This window comes from Pleurodeles waltl, chromosome 3_2 (genome assembly GCF_031143425.1).
Source record: "Pleurodeles waltl isolate 20211129_DDA chromosome 3_2, aPleWal1.hap1.20221129, whole genome shotgun sequence".
Classification (NCBI taxonomy): domain Eukaryota; kingdom Metazoa; phylum Chordata; class Amphibia; order Caudata; family Salamandridae; genus Pleurodeles; species Pleurodeles waltl.
This window is the reverse complement of record NC_090441.1, coordinates 69,820,782-69,840,247: the sequence shown is the minus strand read 5'-3', so window position 1 is coordinate 69,840,247 and position 19,466 is coordinate 69,820,782. Positions and strand designations below refer to the sequence as shown.

At 45.9% G+C, this 19,466-nt stretch overlaps 1 protein-coding gene across 1 annotated transcript in view; it reads right to left on the bottom strand.

Annotated features, from left to right (window-relative positions):
- Positions 1-8,261: 8,261 nt before the first annotated feature.
- Positions 8,262-19,466, bottom strand: part of LOC138286474 (C-C motif chemokine 5-like) — a 32,182-nt gene continuing 20,977 nt past the window's right edge. The window contains exon 3 of the mRNA XM_069226769.1: positions 8,262-11,802. Within this exon, the coding sequence (XP_069082870.1) occupies positions 11,715-11,802 (88 nt within the window). The 3' untranslated portion in view covers positions 8,262-11,714. The remainder of the gene's footprint in view (positions 11,803-19,466) is intronic.

The following is a 19,466-nucleotide window of genomic DNA, read 5'->3' as shown; positions in this document are numbered from 1 at the left end:
CAATACGCATAATGTTGCTTTTTGTTATTTGGTGTATTTCCTTTCTGTAGTTCTGTAGTTTAGGAGATATAAGGGCAAATAAATTTGTACATCTCTAGCCGCTATTGATTGAGAAATTTGTGTATTTTCACAAATACACGTGCGAAAAGAAACGTTGCAATTAGCTGACCTCAACCTGACTAGAACTTTGCAACCGCCATTTTATTTCATGGAACACTGTTCCCGGAGGGTGAAAATTGAAATTGTAGTTGCAGAAGGAGTCAGGGTGAAGGTACCCTGACCCCAGGGGTGTGATCTAGGTGTGTTTTTATGTTATAGGTTTAATTATTATAGGTATGATTATAGGTTTAATACAATTTTGCTTCATGACACACAATATTCTTGAAAATTCATGAATTTTTGTGAATGTCTGCAATTTATTTGCAACATGTTTGTGATTAGGGGAACATTTTAAATAAAAACCACAGACTCATTCATACACTAATTCATTCACTCATACATGCACTCAGAGGCTCATGCGCCCACTCACACACCGACTCAGACACTAATGCACTCAGTCAGACCCACTCATAGACTTACACACCCACTTTCGCACCCACTCAGACACTCACGTACCCACTCACACATCCACTGACAGAGACAGGCCCTGTGGCCAACCTGCGCTGCGGCATGGGTGGTTATAGGGGCCTTGCGACCAACCCGCACCGCACACGGCCAAAGGCCAATGCGCTGGGGGCTTTGGAATAACGTATAGTAATTGAAAAAAAAAAGTTTATAAAAACATAGAAATTCACTGAAAAAAAGAAAGGTTACAGGGACTTGAATTAAAGAACTTTTCACACCCTGTCATCTCTTTGGTGTTTCGAAGCAATAAATGTGTGTGGGGCACCTAACACGGATCAAGCACCCACACACTTGAATTAAAGAACTTATCACACTCTGTGAGTGCCGGTCATCTCTTTGGTGTTTCGAAGCAATAAATGTGTGTGGGGTACCGAACACGGATCATGCACCCACAGTGAGTTTGGAGGCAGCTGGTGCCAGGATATTGTAAAGAAGAAAATATATATATAAACAAATCTTCCCTTATGTTATAAAAGAAATTTGCTTAAAAGAAACAAAGGTTAAAGTAATGGTATAGTTAGGTATGGTAAAAAGATCTTCCCTTAAATTGAAAAAAACTGAAATTGACTGAAAAAAAAGAGACTAAAGTGGCATTAAAGTTAAGTATGGTTTAATTATAATAGAAAGGTTAAAAGATTTCCCCTGAAATGACCCACCATACTTCCAGAAAAAAGGAGGGAGGGTTTGGAGTTTTAGATAGATATGGGTGTATGAATAAAGAAAAGCTAATAAAGAGAACTGTTTTCAAGATTAATTGCAATTGCACCTTAAAAAGAATCATGCAAAATTCAATTGTACAAAATAAGGCATTCCATGGATTTGTTTCTACGAAATGGTAAATGCTATTCACCTTGCAAATTTCCTCTAAACAGTAAAGGTGAAATGACTTCTTAGTAATGGTATCATAATAATTTGTATTTCTATAAAATTACATAGAATCGTTGCAATAACATTTCACATATTATCTCTGTCACTTGCAAAAGTAGCAGTGGGTTTTTTGTGGTTGAGAAGTGTGTGACAGAAGACAGTTTGAGTATGAAGAGCTCTACAAGAAAGGAAACTTTGATGGTCAATAAAAATTCAGCAAATCACAATTTTAACCATCCTTTTTGTACACCATAAAATATGTTTTAAGACGTTGAGCAGAAATGTTCAAGTTTGATCCTGAAAGATTTGTTAATATCTGATGAAATACTATATATATCCCTTGTGATTTTTCTATTAACATCTGTCCTAATGTATCTAGTTAGGGTGAGAAAGACTTCTTCTCATGTATCAAAATTCACAAGGGCGTTGGCTCTTTGAATTATTTAAAATAACAACTAAAGTGACATAGGAGATAATAAAATATATGACAATCTAATCTTGCATTAAACATATGTTAGAATAATTTCTCAGATTTTCAAGCATTTGGGATTGTAGTTGAAACCCTGGAGAGAACCTTGATGCATCTTTTGCCACAAGATCAGTTTCAATAACCCTCCATTTTAATTATGGAGTCATTCAGAAATAACATATCCAAGGGAGAAGTTTGACTTTAGAAGTGTAAAGGATATATTCTCTTCTTGTTGAGTGCTTCACCCTCCAGTCGTGACTACCAGACAGCGCAGCTGTTTGGTTTTCTAAAGACATCTCTGGGACATTCGGAAAAATCCCCTGGGAATGCATTCCGCCTATTGCTCACCAGTGGCTTTGTGGTTTGTAACTCACATGTGCTTGCTTTCTATATCCTGGCTTTATTTGTTTTAGACTGTCCATCTTGAGTTTGTCCTTTCCATGGAGCATAGCCTGTTTACTAGGCCCCCTTCTATTCTTCCACCAGTGCTCCGTTCTGTAAATAGGCTTTTAAATATTGCTGTTATCTTGTCACATTTGTTGTGCATTTAGAGACATAGGTTAAATGTCAGGCTCTGCCTTAGGAGGGCACTTGGTGTTCACTGTTCTTTCTCTGACTTCAAATTGAGAGGATTTATGTGACAATCATGCTGGGTACTGGGGCTGTGCTGGAGGTGGGCCATTATATGTTATTTTTTTCTAGCACAGAACAAAATTGTAATGTTTGTAAATGAAATGTGCAGCTATTTCAGAATGAATCAGCAAAGCATAAACTAAGCACGTTTTTTGATAATTCTAAAGTGCAGTAGCAAAAATATTTTAATACAAATAAAAAAATATTTAATACATTAGCTGATGACATTTCCACATATTATTGTTTGTGCCCTGCATAGTTTGATCAGTAAAACTGTATGTCTTTGCACATGTAATGGTAACTTCAATTGAACATATGCTGTTTCTAATGGAAGTGTGCTACTACACCATGCATAGTCCACTTTACACCACTCTACTCTTCACCACTCCACCACACTCTACTTTGCACCACTCCACTTCTATGCTACTCTGCTCTGCATCACTGCAATCTACTCCGTACCACCGAACTCTACGCCTTTGGACTCTACACTGCTCTACTATATGCCAATGCAGTCTATGCTACTCTACTCTACTATGAACCACTGCACTCTAGTCTAGGCCAATTCACTCTACTCTGCACCACTCTACTCTGCACGACTAAATTATATACCATGCTAATCTGTAACACTGTATTTTATGCCACTACACTCTATGCCATTGCACTCTACTTTGTACCACTGCACTCTATGCCAATGCATTCTACGCCAAATCCCTCTATACCACTCTAATCTACTTGGCACCACTGCACTTTTTGCCACTGCACTCTGCACCACTCTACTCTGTGCCACTGCACTCTATGCCACTGTATGCCACTGCATTCTACCATGCACCACTCCAATCTACCCTGCACCACTTCATTCTATGCCACTTCATTCTACCCTGAGGCTAACTATTCTACTCCACTGCACTGTACACTACTGGACTGTATGACTGCTCCACTCCACACTATGCCACTCTACAACACTGCAATCTATGGTGCACCACTCCACTCTATGCCACTCTACTCTACTCTGCACCACTCTGCACTCTATGCCACTTTACTGTAACCGCTGCACTCCACATCACTGCACTGAATGCCAATGCATTCTACACCACTTTAATCTAATTCAGTGCACTGTTTGCCACTGCACACTGCGCCAAGCTACCCTGCACCACTGCACTCTGCACCACTATATTTTACTTGGAAACAATCTATCCTACACCAGTGCACTCTTTATCAATCTACTCTACTGTACATCATTGCACTCTGTCACTGCACTCTCCATCACTGTATTCTACTCCACACCACTGTACTCAACGCCACTGCTTTCTATGCTACTCAACTCTACTCTGCACCACTCTACTCTACACCACTATACACCAATGCACTGCACGCTGCCACAATTTATGCCACTCTACACTGCATCACTCCACTCAAAGCCATTGCACTCCACACCATTCCCCTCTAGACCAATCCATTGTAAGCCACTGTAATCTACTCTGCACCACTGCATCATATGACACTGCACTCCAAGTCACTCTACTCTGCTGCTTCACTTTAAGCCACTCTACACCACTGCACTTTGCAACACTCTGCTATACTTCACTGCCCTCTTTACACTATTCTACTCTACACCATTGCACTCTGTTACTGCACTCTACGCCACTCTGTTATACTTTGCAGTACTTTACGCCACTGCTCTATTTGCCATCCTACTGTATATGACTCTTCTCTGCACCACTGTACTCTGCAACACTCTATTCTACACCACTGCACTCTATAGCACTCTACTCTGCAAAACTGTACTCTCCGTCACTAGAGCACTAGAGTCTACACCACTCAATGCCACTCTACTCTGCACCATTGCACTCTAGGCCATAGCACTCTATTCTAAGCAACTCTCTTGCACTCTATTCCAATGCACTCTATGCTTTTGCACTCTATGCCACTCTACTCTGCATCACTCCATTCTGGGCCACTGCACTCTACACCACTCTAATCTACTCTGCACTCTAAGCCTCTCCACTCTACTCTACCACACTCTATTCTTTGCCACTGCACTTTACCCTGCACCAATCCACTCTGTGCTGCTTCACTCTACTCTGAAACAAATTCAACGTCACTGCAGTTTATGCCACTGCTCTCTATGCACTGTGCACCACTCCACTCTGGGCCACTCCACTCTATGCTACTACAATCTATGTTGTCCCATTCTACTCTATACAACTCTACTCTACACCACTCCACTGTATGCCACTCCTGTCCACAAAATGATACTCCTCCCAATCTACATCATTCCACACTACGGCACTGCAATCTATGCCCCGCCACTCCACTCTACACCACTCTGCTCTATTCTGAACCACTCCACTCTACGCCACTGCACTGGATGGCACTCTACATCATTGCACTCATGTCACTGACTCTAGGCCTCTCTGTTCTGCTCTGCACCATTCAACTCTATGCCATGTCTCTTTATGTCACTACTCTATGCCACTGCACTCTACGCGAATGCACTCCATGCCACTCTGCTCTGCACCACTGCACTCTATGCAACTGCATTTTACTCTGAAGCACTCTACTCTTTGCCACTTAACTGCACTCCACAACAATGCACTGTTTGGCACTACACTGTACACCATTGCACTTTACATCATTGCAATCTACACCACTGCAGTCTACGCCACCTACACTACTGCACTCTACCCTGCACCGCTCCACACCAATTCACTGTACTCTGAAACAATCTATTCTATGCCACTGCACACTATACCACACTACTCCACTCTGCGCCACTCCACTTTACGCCACTCCACTCTGCGTCACCCCACTCTGCACTACTCTACTCCACACTACGATACTGCAATCTATGCTGCACCACTCCAGTCTATGCCACTCTACTCTGCACCATTTTACTCTACACCACTGCACTCTATGTCACTCCATTCTATGTCTCTGCCAGCAAAGGTGTTAGGAAAATTTATGAAGGTCACCTTGTCTAAGTACGTAGAAGAGAACCAAGTGTAAGATCCAGCACAATTTGGTTTAGGCCCAATCACAGTACGGAATCTGCCTGGGTGGTGGCTACCGACCAAGGGAGGAGTATACTGGATAGTGGAGGTAAGGCAGCCATGATCTTACTAAATCTGTTGGCAGCTTTGTGGTTAATACTGTTGATCATGAAATTCTTATAGCATGGCTGGCAGAAATTGGTATTGGAGGTCCTGCCTTAAAGCTGTTTTGCTCTTTTCTGTCACAGAGAGAACAATTTGTGGCTGTGGGAGAACTGAGGTCAACATCATTTACCCTGCCTTGTGGAATCCTGCAGGGTTAATCTTTCAGCCCTACTGTTTTTAATATTTATGTGGCTCCTTTAACAAGACAAATTAATTCCTTTGGCTTTTCCCCCATAACTTATGCTGATGATACACAGCTTATTGCTTCCATTGCTAACGACACGATTGAGACAACTTTAAGGTTCTATAGAAGTTTGGGGACTATTGTACAATGGATGAGTTTAAACATATTGATGATTTATTCAACAAAAACAGAGGTCCTTTTGTATGGGAAGAATTCACCCTCATGGAATCAGGCTTGGTGGCCTTAATCCGTGGGCCCCCTTCAAACTCCAGTATCTACCGTGAAAAATCTGGATAGCATGTTTGATGCCGGTTCGTCCTTTAATCCACAAATAAACAAACTAGCATCTTTCTGCTTCTATTTACTGCGTAGGATCAGGGAGATCCTGCTTTATATTCCGTTTGAGCTCCAGAAAGTGGTTACAGCTCTTATTTTGGCTAGACTGGACTATTGTATGCCCTTTATTTGGGGGCTCATCAGTACTCTTTGCATACGTTGCAATGCCTTGAGAATGCAGCAGCAAGACTTTTGAAAAAGATACTCCAATTCCAGTCTGTTTTCTAATCCTTAAAAGAGCTACATTGGCTGCCTGTGAGGAAAAGATTCAGGTTCAAGTCCCTTTGTCTCGTTCATAAAACACTATATGGCGCTGCTCCTGAATATTTTAAGGAAAATCTCACTTGGTATTCCTCCAGCATATTTGTTAAGATCTTCCAATGACAGGTTGATCAAGGTGTGCAAATTTAGGAGATCTAGCTGGGAGAGTGGGGCTCGGGTGAGGGGAGAACGGGTGGAAGGTTTATGTATATGATAGCGCATTTATGTAACAACCTGCCTGATCAGTTGAGGGTCCAATCTAATTTTATGGGTTTCAGAAAACTGCTTAAAACTTTACTATTTTCCCACACAGCTAGCAAGGTTTAATTTTGATTGGCCAATCAGGTTTCTTCCACCGGAATCACATAAGTCAATGGTTGTTTTCAGCGCCAAGACGCCTTCGGGCATTTGAGTGCCCCTCTCCACTATGCCCCTTCACTCCATGCATGCCCCTGTATTCTATGCTCCCCACTCTATGCCCTTCCACTGCACTCTATGACACTTTACTGTAGGCCACTCTACTTTACACTATGCCACTCTACCCTACTCCACTGCACTCCTCTCTGACACTTTACTCCACTATATGCCACTCTACAACAATCCACTCCATTCTATGATACTCTATGTAACTCCCTCTACGCCACTTCACTACTCCACGCCACTCCACACCACTCTATGCCACTTCACTGTATGACACTCTATGCCCCTCCACTCTGACAGTCTACTCTATTCCTTACAATTCCACTCTAAAGTACACCATTCTACAATGCTCTACTACACTCTTTGCAATTTCACTCAACTACACTACACCACTCTATGCCACTCCACTCTATGACAATCTACTCTGTTCCATTCCACTCTACTCCATGACACTCTACTCCACTCTACGCAACTCCCTCCACACCTCTCCAAGTTACTTTACTTCACTTTATGCCTTGCCATTCTGCTCTATGCCACTGCATTCCATGCAACTCCACTCTTTGCCACTCAACTCTGTGACTCTCTGCTCTACTCTATGCCCTTCCATGATACAGCACTCTACTCCCTCCACAACACCGCATGACACTCCACAACACTCTACCCCTCTCCATGACACTACACTTCACTCCACACCACTCCATGATAATCCACTCTTATCTGTGCCACTCCACACCACAACACTATGCCATGCCACTCCATCCTACTCCATGGCACACTTCTTTTTGCCAATAACTTTTAGCCATGCTGAACAGTATCCAGGATGGTGTATAATATGGCTAAAACACATTGGCAAAGCCAATAGCTTTTGATTTGGTGAGAACTATGCTTGCACCTATTTGCGACCACCTTATCTTTCATGGTGGTTGTGAACAGCAAAAAGTTGGACGTCCACTCAGAATAGCCTTCCGATGTCTTTGTGTCATCCGTTAGTAGATCGACTGCTGGCAAGGAATTTCTGATGGCAGGACCAACTGACACGGTGTCATCGGAAAGTCGGCGACCCCCACCTGCAAATGAGCTCCAGAATATTTAAACAAAGAGTACATTGCTTTCAAGATGGCGGATATCTCCTTAATCTTCACCTCCATTGAGCGTGCGTCTGTGATGCAGGGATGATGTTAAATTGCATCCCTTATTTGTATTCTCATCCCATTTATGGCATGTAACCAATGACTGATTACTCAACACACACTTTCTTTGAGCCATTAATATAAAAACGATCAAGAGAAAAACAACCAATAGTCAGTGAACATTACCATTACTCATGTGTTTTTATTAAAACTTTAAAAAGTCATACTTGTGGGAGGATGCCACAGGTACAGACGGCAGTAGAAGGAGTTGAGAAAAACATGAAAGCGCTTATTTGCTGCCCATAAGCCACACGTGCATACTGCGTCAGCCCCCACCCGCAGACTCCCCCTTTGCAGACTTTAAGGATTACTTTCTCTTCCAAGAGAGCTGCAGAAAACAAAGACAAACTTAGAAAACAAAGACTTCTTCAAGGGATTAAATTGCTTAAGCAGTTTTGGAACAATATTTTGATTTTGTATTGTTTTTGTGCCTGAAATTATCAATACGTGGAATTAAATTCTGAAAAAGAAATATGTTTATATGTGTAATGTGAACGATACAGAATGAGTACCACTCCTCAAAAATGGGTGCCAGTAGCCCTTACCAGCTCAACTTAGGCACTGGGGCAAGCCTTATTTTTATTACTGTTTGCAGTTTTATTTGGCGTGAACGCGACCCCAATGTATTGGAGCGCTTTACATGAGCAACAACTTCATTACACAAGGTCACATTTATTTGTTTCTTTTCTTTTTATTAAACTCTCTCCTTCCTAGTTCACGGGCGACCTTGACCACTCCATTGCTTGTCAGGATTAAAGGTAGTGGGACAGAACTTTTGTCGGGTCTGGGCAGAGAAGGTTGTCTAAGACAGTCCACACTTCCCTCCTACTTACTGTGCATTAGCATGTTCACCCCTTCACCTACCCCACTGGCTGTAATAAAGTGAGCAGGACAAAGTGGGGTCTACGCTCTGTGACATTGTAAACCGATGCATTTTTCCAGTGGTGGGAACTGCACTGAAAAATTACCACTGAAGTACTCACACCAATTAAATTAGAAGTCTCCCATTTCACACAAACAGGCCTTCTTCATACCCAACACACTGACTTCAGTTGGTGGTCACTTTCACCCACATAGAGTGCTGCATGATCACTTGTTTAGATGGCCTGTAGAGTGTTCTGGTTCCATCTGCAGACCCACATCCAACACATGCCTTGAGAGAGCAAAGCTCTCTCAAGCAAAGTACTTTCCAGACGCTAATGGCCTCATTACGAGGCTGGCGGTCCTAGGACTGCCAGCCCCATGGTGGCAGTCAGACTGCAGCGGCTGTGGCGGTCCGACCGCAACAATACAAAATTGGCGGGTAAATCCACCAAAAGACAGTCATTCCCACCAGGATCAAAGATCCTGACGGGGTGACAGCGGTCGGGCTTGTAACCAGCCATGGCAGCGCTGAACTCAGTGCAGCCTGGCTGATTACAACCTCTCATTCCACCAGTCATTTCATGGCAAGGTGGAGGAGGCTGGTGGAAAGCCAGTGCCGGAGGCCTCAGGGATCCCTTGCACTGCCCATCTCATGGGCAGTGCAGGGGCCCCCTGCCCAGCACTGTCAAAATGCGCACTGTCTGCTTTGCAGACAGTGCGCATTCTGAGGGTGCTGTAGTGTTAGGATATTGGCCTCGGCTCCCTTGGGGGAGCCGAGGCCAATATCATAACACTATTCCCACCTGGCAGCCTGACGGGAACGTGGATTGCAATGTCCCCGCAGGCCAGCCCAGCGGAAACATTGTAATACGCTCAGGGGGAATGTCACCTACATGGCGGTGGCGTCCTCCATGTGAGTTTGGCGGTCCCATGGTGGGTCCCCCAAACTCATAATGAGGCCCTAAGTAAAGGCCATTCCCTACAGAGATAATTTCCCTTCCCAGTCGAAAAAAGATTTGTTCAGACACACATACCTTATGGGTAAAAATAGGGGAGGTATCCACTCTTGAGAAAACAACATTTTCTAGACACTCAGATGCAATATAAGTCTTTGTTGGTCAGGTGCTATCTTTATTCCAGTGAGCTAAAGTTCCTACGTTTTCTTCAGAAACAATGCAACCGTCTATGGTAAGTATTTCTTCTCAGCCAAACAACAAGCAAAACTGACTGTCGATCTTCACAAAACAGCAACCTTAACATGACAAATATTCCACTTGCACCCAAACAAAAGCTTAGGGCCTGATTTAGAGTTTAGCGGAGGGGTTACTCTGTCACAGATGTGACAGATATCCCGTCCGCTGTATTACAATTTCCATAGGCTATAATGGAATTGTAATACGGCAGAGGGGATATCCATCACTTTTGTGACAGAGTAACCCCCTCTGCCAAACTCTAAATCAGGCCCTTAGTCAGCTGACAAACCATCAAATGCCCTTATGCTGTCACCGAGCATCGTTTTCTATACTGTGGTGCAGTGAAGGACTTTCCTCTTCTACCCAGATCTGTAGAAATCTCTTAAATATTGAAGAACTGACTTTGAAATATCTCACAATGTAGTAACAGCACTGCCTGACTTCTGCTAATAACATAGAGCCTGGCAATCAAAGTGACTGGCCCAACCAGGTCGAGTCTGTTAGTAAATGGTGAAAAAGGGTTATATCATAAAACTCAGCTTTGTCTTCTCTGAGACACCACTCTTGGGGCCAGATGTAGGTAAGTACGGGATTGCGACTCGCAAATATGCAGGATGGTGTCCCTGACGCCATCAGCGAATCGCAAGGTGGTCGCAAAGACCCACCTCATTAATATTAATGAGGTGGGTCGCAATTTGCGACTCCCTTGCGATTCCCTGCACTCACAGGGATGGTGGCCTGCTGGAGACAGCAAACCACCATGTCTGTGACTGCTTTTTTAATAAAGCAGGTTTTTTTTGTATTGCAGCCCGTTTTCCTTAAAGGAAAACGAGTTGCAATACACTCGGGAAAATGAAACCATTTGGTTTCATTTTTTCAGAGCAGGCAGTGGTCCATGGGACCACTGCCTGCTCTGAAAAAATATTTTGAGAGCCATTCACAAAGGGGAAGGGGTCCCCTGGGGACCCCTTCCCTTTTGCGAATGAGTTAGCACCCACTTCACATGGGTGCTAACTGCGAATTGCTTTGCGACCGCGTTCGCGGTCACAAAGCATTTCTGCATTGTGGTGCGAATCGCAAATAGGAAGGGGAAACACCCCTTCCTATTTGCGAGTCACATTCCCACTTTGCGAGCCGGTAATGACTCGCAAAATGGGAATGTGCATCGCGATGCGCGTTGTGCATGGCGCAAACTGCAAATTTGGCAGTTTGCGCCATGCAAAACGTTTCCTACATCTGGCCCTTAATGCCTGAGGCCTCTATTTCACTCTCTGAAGCTAGTCAAGTATTCTGCTGTGCAGACAATGCAAGGCTCACCCACTAAGCAAACTGCATAGATAGGAGGTTTGCAACAAAACCTCTGTTTGGGAAGGGCAGGCGGGCCAGGGTTGACCAAGGGAAAGAAGAGCTGCTTCTGAGATCCCATGCAGAACGGTGATCTGCAGTGGATCCATGGATCAGTCCATGCTGTGTGACTCGTAGATCCCATTCTCAGCATGGCACGTGCTCCAGATCGTCTTAGTTCATTTCCAGGTAGTTAACGTAGTTCTTCACCCACTCTTTCTCAGGGTCACTGCAAATCTGTCGATTCTTCCTGGTGATAAAACTGTTGAGAACGAGACAGAAAGAGAAATGAGGTAGAGAATGCGTTTTGGTTGAGAAGGGCTATCAAGGATGCACTAACAGTTGTGAGCCTGGCAAACATATGTCTCACAGGAGTTTATCATCACATTTTGCAATTCAGCATTATGCACGCCCTTAGTGGGGGTAAAGCTCTCAGATGCTGGGGGCAAATACAGCACTGGGACAGGCATAAGGTTGATGCAGAGACACTGTCTCCCACCAAGGTATATAGACACACTGCATTAGTGTCCTAGTGAGGATGACCTTACTGATTCCTGAATAATGCAGCCATATGGAATTAGACCGTAGTGTAGGGAATGATTTGTTAAAGTGAAGCAGCTTTCTGCCTTGGCCCTTGCAGACACACTGCGTTACACTCTGGTGGTAGGGATGGGATATTTAGTTAGGGCTCATTCCTTCTGTGGTGTGCAGTTATAAGGCCGTAGTCTCTTGTGTTCAAGAAACTTGGAGGTACATTGTCTCTTGTTTGTCCGAAGGATGAGGTCACCAATGATACTTATGCCAAATCTGGATGGGTGTCAGTAGTTGCAGGTGAATGATTGGATGTCTCCAAACAGGGGAGTGTTTGATGAAGGAGGTGAGTGAGCTTCGGACGGTTCCAGATTTTTTGACTGCCTTTAGATAGAGGGAGAACCACAGTGCAGTTCTGCTGTGGTTTGGTCATGCCAAATAGAGGTATGCCAATATGGAGAAGAGCTCCTTTGGAAGAACCTGAGCATCACAGAATGTTTCCTAGAGCATGGATCTGACCAATGGAGAACCATGGTTAGTTAGGAATACAAGATAAGTAATATCAGGCAACTCTATCATGGGACTATCTGGGTCCTATCTGGGAGACATCTCCACAAGGCAGCAAGATGCAGGAAATGAAGAGGAGCTAAAAGGTGCCAAACCCAAAGGTGTCAAGCTGCAATAAATGGTCAAAAAGACAATGGGACAACACTTGATAGAGCTACCCATTCTGCTGGGTGGAAGATAGGCTACCTGGTGTGAACCTTTCCATTGTCCTGGGGCTACACCCTCCTCCAGGTATATCACTCAGCTAAACCGTTGCCACAGGTTTTGTAGCCATTGTCTCTAGGCATGCCAGATCATTGGTGGATGTTGGACCTGACATCCTTAGTGTGGTTTCCCCCAACATTTTGCCTTCAATAAGCCTGATTTTGCAGACTTCGTTTTTGCTGGTGTTAGGACTCTGCACACTTTGCCATTGCTAGCTGTTGCTAAAGTGCTTGTGCTCTCTTCCTTAAACATGGTAGAATTTGCTTACACTCAATGGACACATTTAATTTGCTTGTATGTTCTTAGTAAAGTGATACTATATGTACACAGGGCCTATGAAGTCAATGCTACTGGTGGGTCAGCACTTATTCTGCCACCCACTTAAGTAGCCTTTTAAAAAGTGGCTCAAGCCTGCCATTTTAGCCTGTGTGTGGAGTTCTAAACTGCCATTTCAACCTGGCAAAAAATAAACATTTTGCCAAGCCTAAAGTTTCCTTTTGAATACATATTGGCCCTCATTTCGACCGCAGCGATCTTTTTAAAGACCGCTGAGGTACCGCCGTGCTGAAGACTGACAGTGCAGGCGGTTTTCCGCGCAGCGTATTGTGACTGCTGGCAGCCCTCCATCCTTTTTTAGATGGAGAGCCGCCAGCAGCCATACTGGCGGTCGGCGGGGAAGTGGAGGCTGCTCCACCTCCACCGCCACGTCATCAGAACACCGCCCACCAAATTACGTCCCATGATTCGGCGTGGCGGTGTTCTGGTGACGGGGTGCAGGCGGCAGAACAGCCCCCATGGATCCCGTTCCCTCCCAGAGGATCACCAGACCAGGTAAGGTGATCGTCTGTTAGGGGACAGGGGTGGGGAGGTGTTGTGTGTTGTGTGCGTGCATGGGGGTGTGAGTGTGAGTGTGTAGAGGGGGTGTGTGAGTGCGAGTATGCATGCAGGGGTGTTGTGTGTTTGGAAATGTGTGCGTGTCTGTCTGTTTGTATGTCTGTGAGTATGTGTGCATGTATGTCTGTATGTATGTGTGCGTGTATGACTGTGTGTCTGTTGGAATGTTTGTTAGTATGTGGGTGGGTATGTGTTGTGGTAGTGTCTGTGTGCATGTAGGGGGGTGTGTCGAAGTTGGGGGGGTGGGGAGGGGGGTCCTGCCACCTTTGGGAGTGGTAGGGGTTCAGGGTATGGGGGAAGAGGGTGAGGGAGACCCCTATCAGTGCCAGGGAAGGAATTCCCTGGCACTGATAGGGCCTACCACCATGGATTTCGTGACGGTACAAAACCCCACAAAATTCATGGCGGTATGCAGGGTCGTGATACCGCCAGCGGTGTTGTGACAGTCGCTGGTCTGGAGACCAAAGTCTCCAGGCCAGCGCTCATTACCACCCTGGCGGTCAGAGTGGAGAAATGGCGGTTTAGCATGGCGGTCACCGCCATGCTTGTATTGTCACTTTTTCTTTCCGCTGGCCTGTTGGCGGTATTACCGCCATTTCTCCACCGACCGCCAGGGTTGGAATGAGGGCCATAGTCATTTCTAAACAGCCCATAGGTCAGAGTTTAGTATATTTTAAAAAGTTGGTCATGCATCTTTGACTTGTACATGTCCTGGTAGTAAAAAAACTCCTAAATTTGTGTTTCACTACTGCAAAGCCTGTCTTTCCCATAGGATAACATTGGGTTGCCCTATTTCAGGTAATAAGTGATATCTTTCAATTGGGAGCAAGTCGGAAATACAAGTTTGGTCTCTAAAGAATTGTAATTTAAAACTCTCTTTAATGGTAACGTTGGATTTTAATTCACAATTCTGAACTTTTAGAAAGTTGGCATTTTCTTGCCCCAGCCATTTGGGGCTTGTCGGGTGTATCCTGGGTCACATTACCAGGAGGAGCTGGCAGTTGGCCTTTGTGTATTGCTCCCAGACAGTAAGACAAAGGGGGAATTGGTGTTGGTAGGATGAGCGATCTCTGACTTGATAGGAGGAAGAACTGTCACCTATCACACTTGTACATCACAAACACACTGCCTCATCATAATCATAAAGGGTTTCACACTGGTATTTTGTGATCCCAGATAAGCTGAGACCCGGGCAGGGAGACAGAAAATCCCAGACACCTCTGGGGGAGGGGGAGGAGTCTAGAAGCTTCTCTGACTTCAAAGTGGGCACCAAATATAAGTAGTGGAGCCTCAGACCTAACTCCTCAGTACACTTCTGGATCTGTGGAACCCTCGGAAGAAGGAGTGCTGTGCAACCATGCTGCAAGAACTGCCCTGCTGCCTGAGTGAAAATGACTGGACCTTTACCTTGAATCCAGGACAGCCAGTGTGACTCCAAGGGCTAGCTGGCTGGCCTCCTGATAAGAGCCTCAGGGACAGAAAAGGCTCCAGCCACGTTGAACACTGCAGCTGGACTTTGCCTGCTGTGAGTCCTAACCCCTCAAGTGGTGCCCCTCCAGTCCTGTATCCTTGGAAGTGAGCCTAAAGAACGAGTTACTTACCTTCGGTAACGACTTTTCTGGTGGATACATTAGCTACCTGTGGATTCCTCACCTAATGAATACTCCCATGGCGCCAGCATTTGACGGAAATCTTCTTACTAGTCTCTGCACGTCGACGAGGACGTCACTCTAGCCCACGCGACGCCGTCTGACGTCATACAGGCAATAAGAAGTCCTCGCCGACGTGCCGATGACAGTACCAACATTTTTTACGTGCATGAGAATAATAATAATAACCCAATGCAATGAAAGAGCAAAGCAACATCTCTTAATATTGTAAATCACACAACATTGCAATAAAATAGCTGTAGATTTAATATAACCTTTTTTTTTTTTTTTTTTTTAAACAAATAAATATATTTATACATACGAATCATGTATATACCCAATATATATATAGATTTATATATAAATATACACATATATACAAATATCATACATGCAAAATGTATTGCAACTTTGAAGACCAAAAGGAGCACACTCAAGGATTGCTTGGAGAGACCAAAAAGGCAACGGGGAGGCGGGTGGGACCGTGAGGAATCCACAGGTAGCTAATGTATCCACCAGAAAAGTCGTTACCGAAGGTAAGTAACTCGTTCTTCTGATGGATACAATTACCTGTGGATTCCTCACCTAATGAATAGAGTCCCAAAGCAGTACCACGCCCGGCGGTGGGTGCCTAAATGGTCAAACCAAGAAATCCTGCAGCACTGACCGTGCAAAATGACCGTCCCTTCTGACCTCAGAGTCCAAACAGTAATGTTTCACAAAAGTGTGAAGGGACGACCAAGTTGCGGCCTTGCAGATGTCAACCACAGGAACACCCCTGGCCAAGGCCGAAGAGGCCGACTTAGCTCTGGTGGAGTGAGCTCTAATGCCCTCAGGCGGATCCTTCTTTGCCAAAGAGTAACAGATTTTAATGCAAAGAACAACCCACCTGGAGAGTGTTCTCTTGTGGACTGCCTTTCCTCTCCTCTTGCCCACGTATCCGACAAACAGCTGATCCTCCAGCCTGATATCCTTCATTCTGTCGATATAGAAGCTCAACGCCCTTTTTGGGTCCAGGCGATGTAGTCTTTCTTCCTCCTTTGAAGGATGAGGCGGAGGATAAAACGTGGACAAAGTGATTGTCTGAGCCAAATGGAAGGGTGAAACAACCTTCGGAAGGAAAGCAGCCTTGGTCCTCAACACCACCTTATCCCCATAAAACGTTATATAAGGGGGTTTAACCGATAAGGCCTGCAACTCACTCACTCTCCTTGCAGATGTTATAGCTACCAGGAATACTGTTTTAATAACCAAATACCTTAAGGGGCAAGAATGCATAGGCTCAAAAGGGGACCCCATAAGGAAAGTCAGGACCAAGGACAAATCCCATTGAGGCATAACGAATGGTTTTGGAGGATATTGATTCAGAAGACCTTTCAAGAATCTGAGAACAATAGGGGATTTAAATAACGATGGTTGGTCTGGAAGACAAATGAAGGCTGACAAGGCCGACAAATAACCCTTAATGGTAGCTACTGCACAACCTTTCTGCGCTAGAGACAGTGCAAAAGACAAAACATGTGACAGATGAGCATGTAAGGGATCAATCTGTCTCTCTCCACACCACATAACAAATTTAGACCACCTATTAGCGTAGATAGATTTAGTGGAGTGTCGCCTGGCCGCTAAGATAACATCCACTACATCAGGCGGGAGAGAGAAGGAACTCAGGTTGCCCCGTTCAATCTCCAAGCATGTAGGTGCAGACTCTGGAGGTTGGGGTGTAAAACCTGCCCCTGCGACTGCGAGAGGAGGTCTGCCCTGAGAGGGAGACGGAGCGGAGGGCACAGTGAGAGTTGGAGAAGGTCGGAGTACCATACCCTCCTTGGCCAATCCGGAGCTATTAAGATGACTTGGGCCCGGTCTTGGCGAATTTTCCTCAACACTCGAGGAATCAAGGGTATGGGGGGAAACGCGTAAAGCAACTGGTCGCACCAGGTTATCTGAAACGCGTCCCCCAACGCTCCCTGCATCGGATACTGGAGGCTGCAGAATAACGGGCAATGCGCGTTCTCCCGAGTGGCAAACAGATCTATCCGAGGAAACCCCCACATCTGGAAGATTAAACAGACTTGATCTGGATGGAGACGCCACTCGTGGTCTGCCGAGAATTGGCGACTGAGACTGTCCGCACGTACATTCAAGACCCCGGCCAGATGATTTGCCACCAAGCAAATCTGATGGTCCTTTGCCCAGGACCATAGCCGAAGAGCTTCTCTGCAGAGAAGGTACGACCCTACTCCTCCCTGTTTGTTTATGTACCACATCGTGGTAGTATTGTCCGTCAGGACCTGTACCGACTGACCACGAAGGGATGGGAGGAAGGCCTTGAGAGCCAAACGTACAGCCCGTAACTCCAACAGATTGATATGAAACACCTGTTCCTCTGGAGACCAAAGCCCTTTGATCTCCAGATCCCCCAGATGAGCTCCCCATCCTAGGGTGGAGGCATCCGTTATTACCGTGGCCACTGGTGGCGACTGCGCGAACGGCTTCCCCTGTGAAAGATTGTTGCCCGCAATCCACCACTTCAATTCCACAGCAGCATCTCTGGAGATCTTGACAGTACCTTCTAAATCTCCCTTGTGTTGAGACCACTGCCTTCGGAGGCACCACTGAAGAGCCCTCATGTGCCAGCGAGCATGCGTGACCAACAGAATGCAGGAGGCGAACAGACCGAGCAGACGAAGGACCTTGAGGACTGGAACTACCGCTCCATTTCGAAACATTGGAACCAATTCCTGAATATCTTGAATCCGCTGAGGCGGAGGAAAGGCTCGACTCAATGTTGTATCCAGTACTGCCCCTATGAACAGGAGGCGCTGAGAGGGCTCCAGGTGAGATTTGGGCACGTTCACCGAAAAGCCCAGGTCGAACAACAACTGGGTTGTTGACTGCAGATGATGCGACACAAGCTCCGGGGACTTGGCTTTGATCAACCAGTCGTCCAAGTAAGGGAATACTGCTATCCCCTTCCTTCTGAGCTCCGCCGCAACCACTGACATCACCTTTGTGAAGACTCGAGGTGCTGAAGTAAGACCAAACGGGAGGACCGCAAACTGATAGTGCTGCGACCCTACCACAAACCGGAGATACTTCCTGTGCGACTTGAGTATCGGGATATGAAAGTAAGCATCCTGCAAGTCGACAGACACCATCCAATCTTCCTTGTTCAACGCCAAAAGCACCTGTGCTAGGGTCAGCATCTTGAACTTTTCCTGTTTGAGGAACCAATTCAAGATCCTCAGATCCAGGATTGGTCTCAACTGACCATCCTTTTTGGGAATCAGGAAGTATCTTGAGTAACAACCTCGACCCTTTTCCTGCTCTGGGACCAACTCTACCGCGCCCTTTGAAAGGAGGACTTGAACCTCCTGTTCTAGCAACAGGAGGTGTTCTTCTGAACAATAAGATGGGCGGGGCGGGATGAGGGGCGGGAACTCCCGAAAGGGAAGGGCGTAGCCTTTTCCCACAATGCCGAGAACCCAAGTGTCCGTTGTGATAGACTTCCACTTGTGGAGAAAACGCTGTAATCTTCCCCCTACAGGAGAGGAGTGAGTGGGAAACGGTGGAAGCCTAAGGCTGCTTCCCCTGCTGCACCCCTCCAGAGGACGAGGAAGAGGCAGAGTGCTGTTGAGAGGCTCCTCTGGTACGGACCCCACCCCTCCCCCTCCCTCTAAATGACCTATAGGGGAGGGAAGAGGCGGGTTGCTGGAACCTCCCCCGAAAGGAAGAGGAATAAGAGCCACGCCCAAATCCCCGAAACCTCCTGAAAATTCTAGAAGAGGCAGAGGAAGAAGGAGCTTGCAGTCCTAACGATTTGGCTGTGGCTCTGCTCTCCTTAAATCGTTCCAAGGCTGAATCTGCCTTGGCTCCAAACAGTCTGTCCCCATCAAACGGGAGGTCCAGCAGGGTCGACTGCACATCCGCAGAGAACCCTGAGTTTCGGAGCCAGGCCTGTCTTCTTGCCACCACAGCCGTGCCCATCGCCCTGGCCACCGAGTCGGTCGTGTCCAGCCCAGACTGGATAATCTGGGTCGCGGCAGCCTGGGCGTCCGAGACCACATCCAAAAGACCCTGG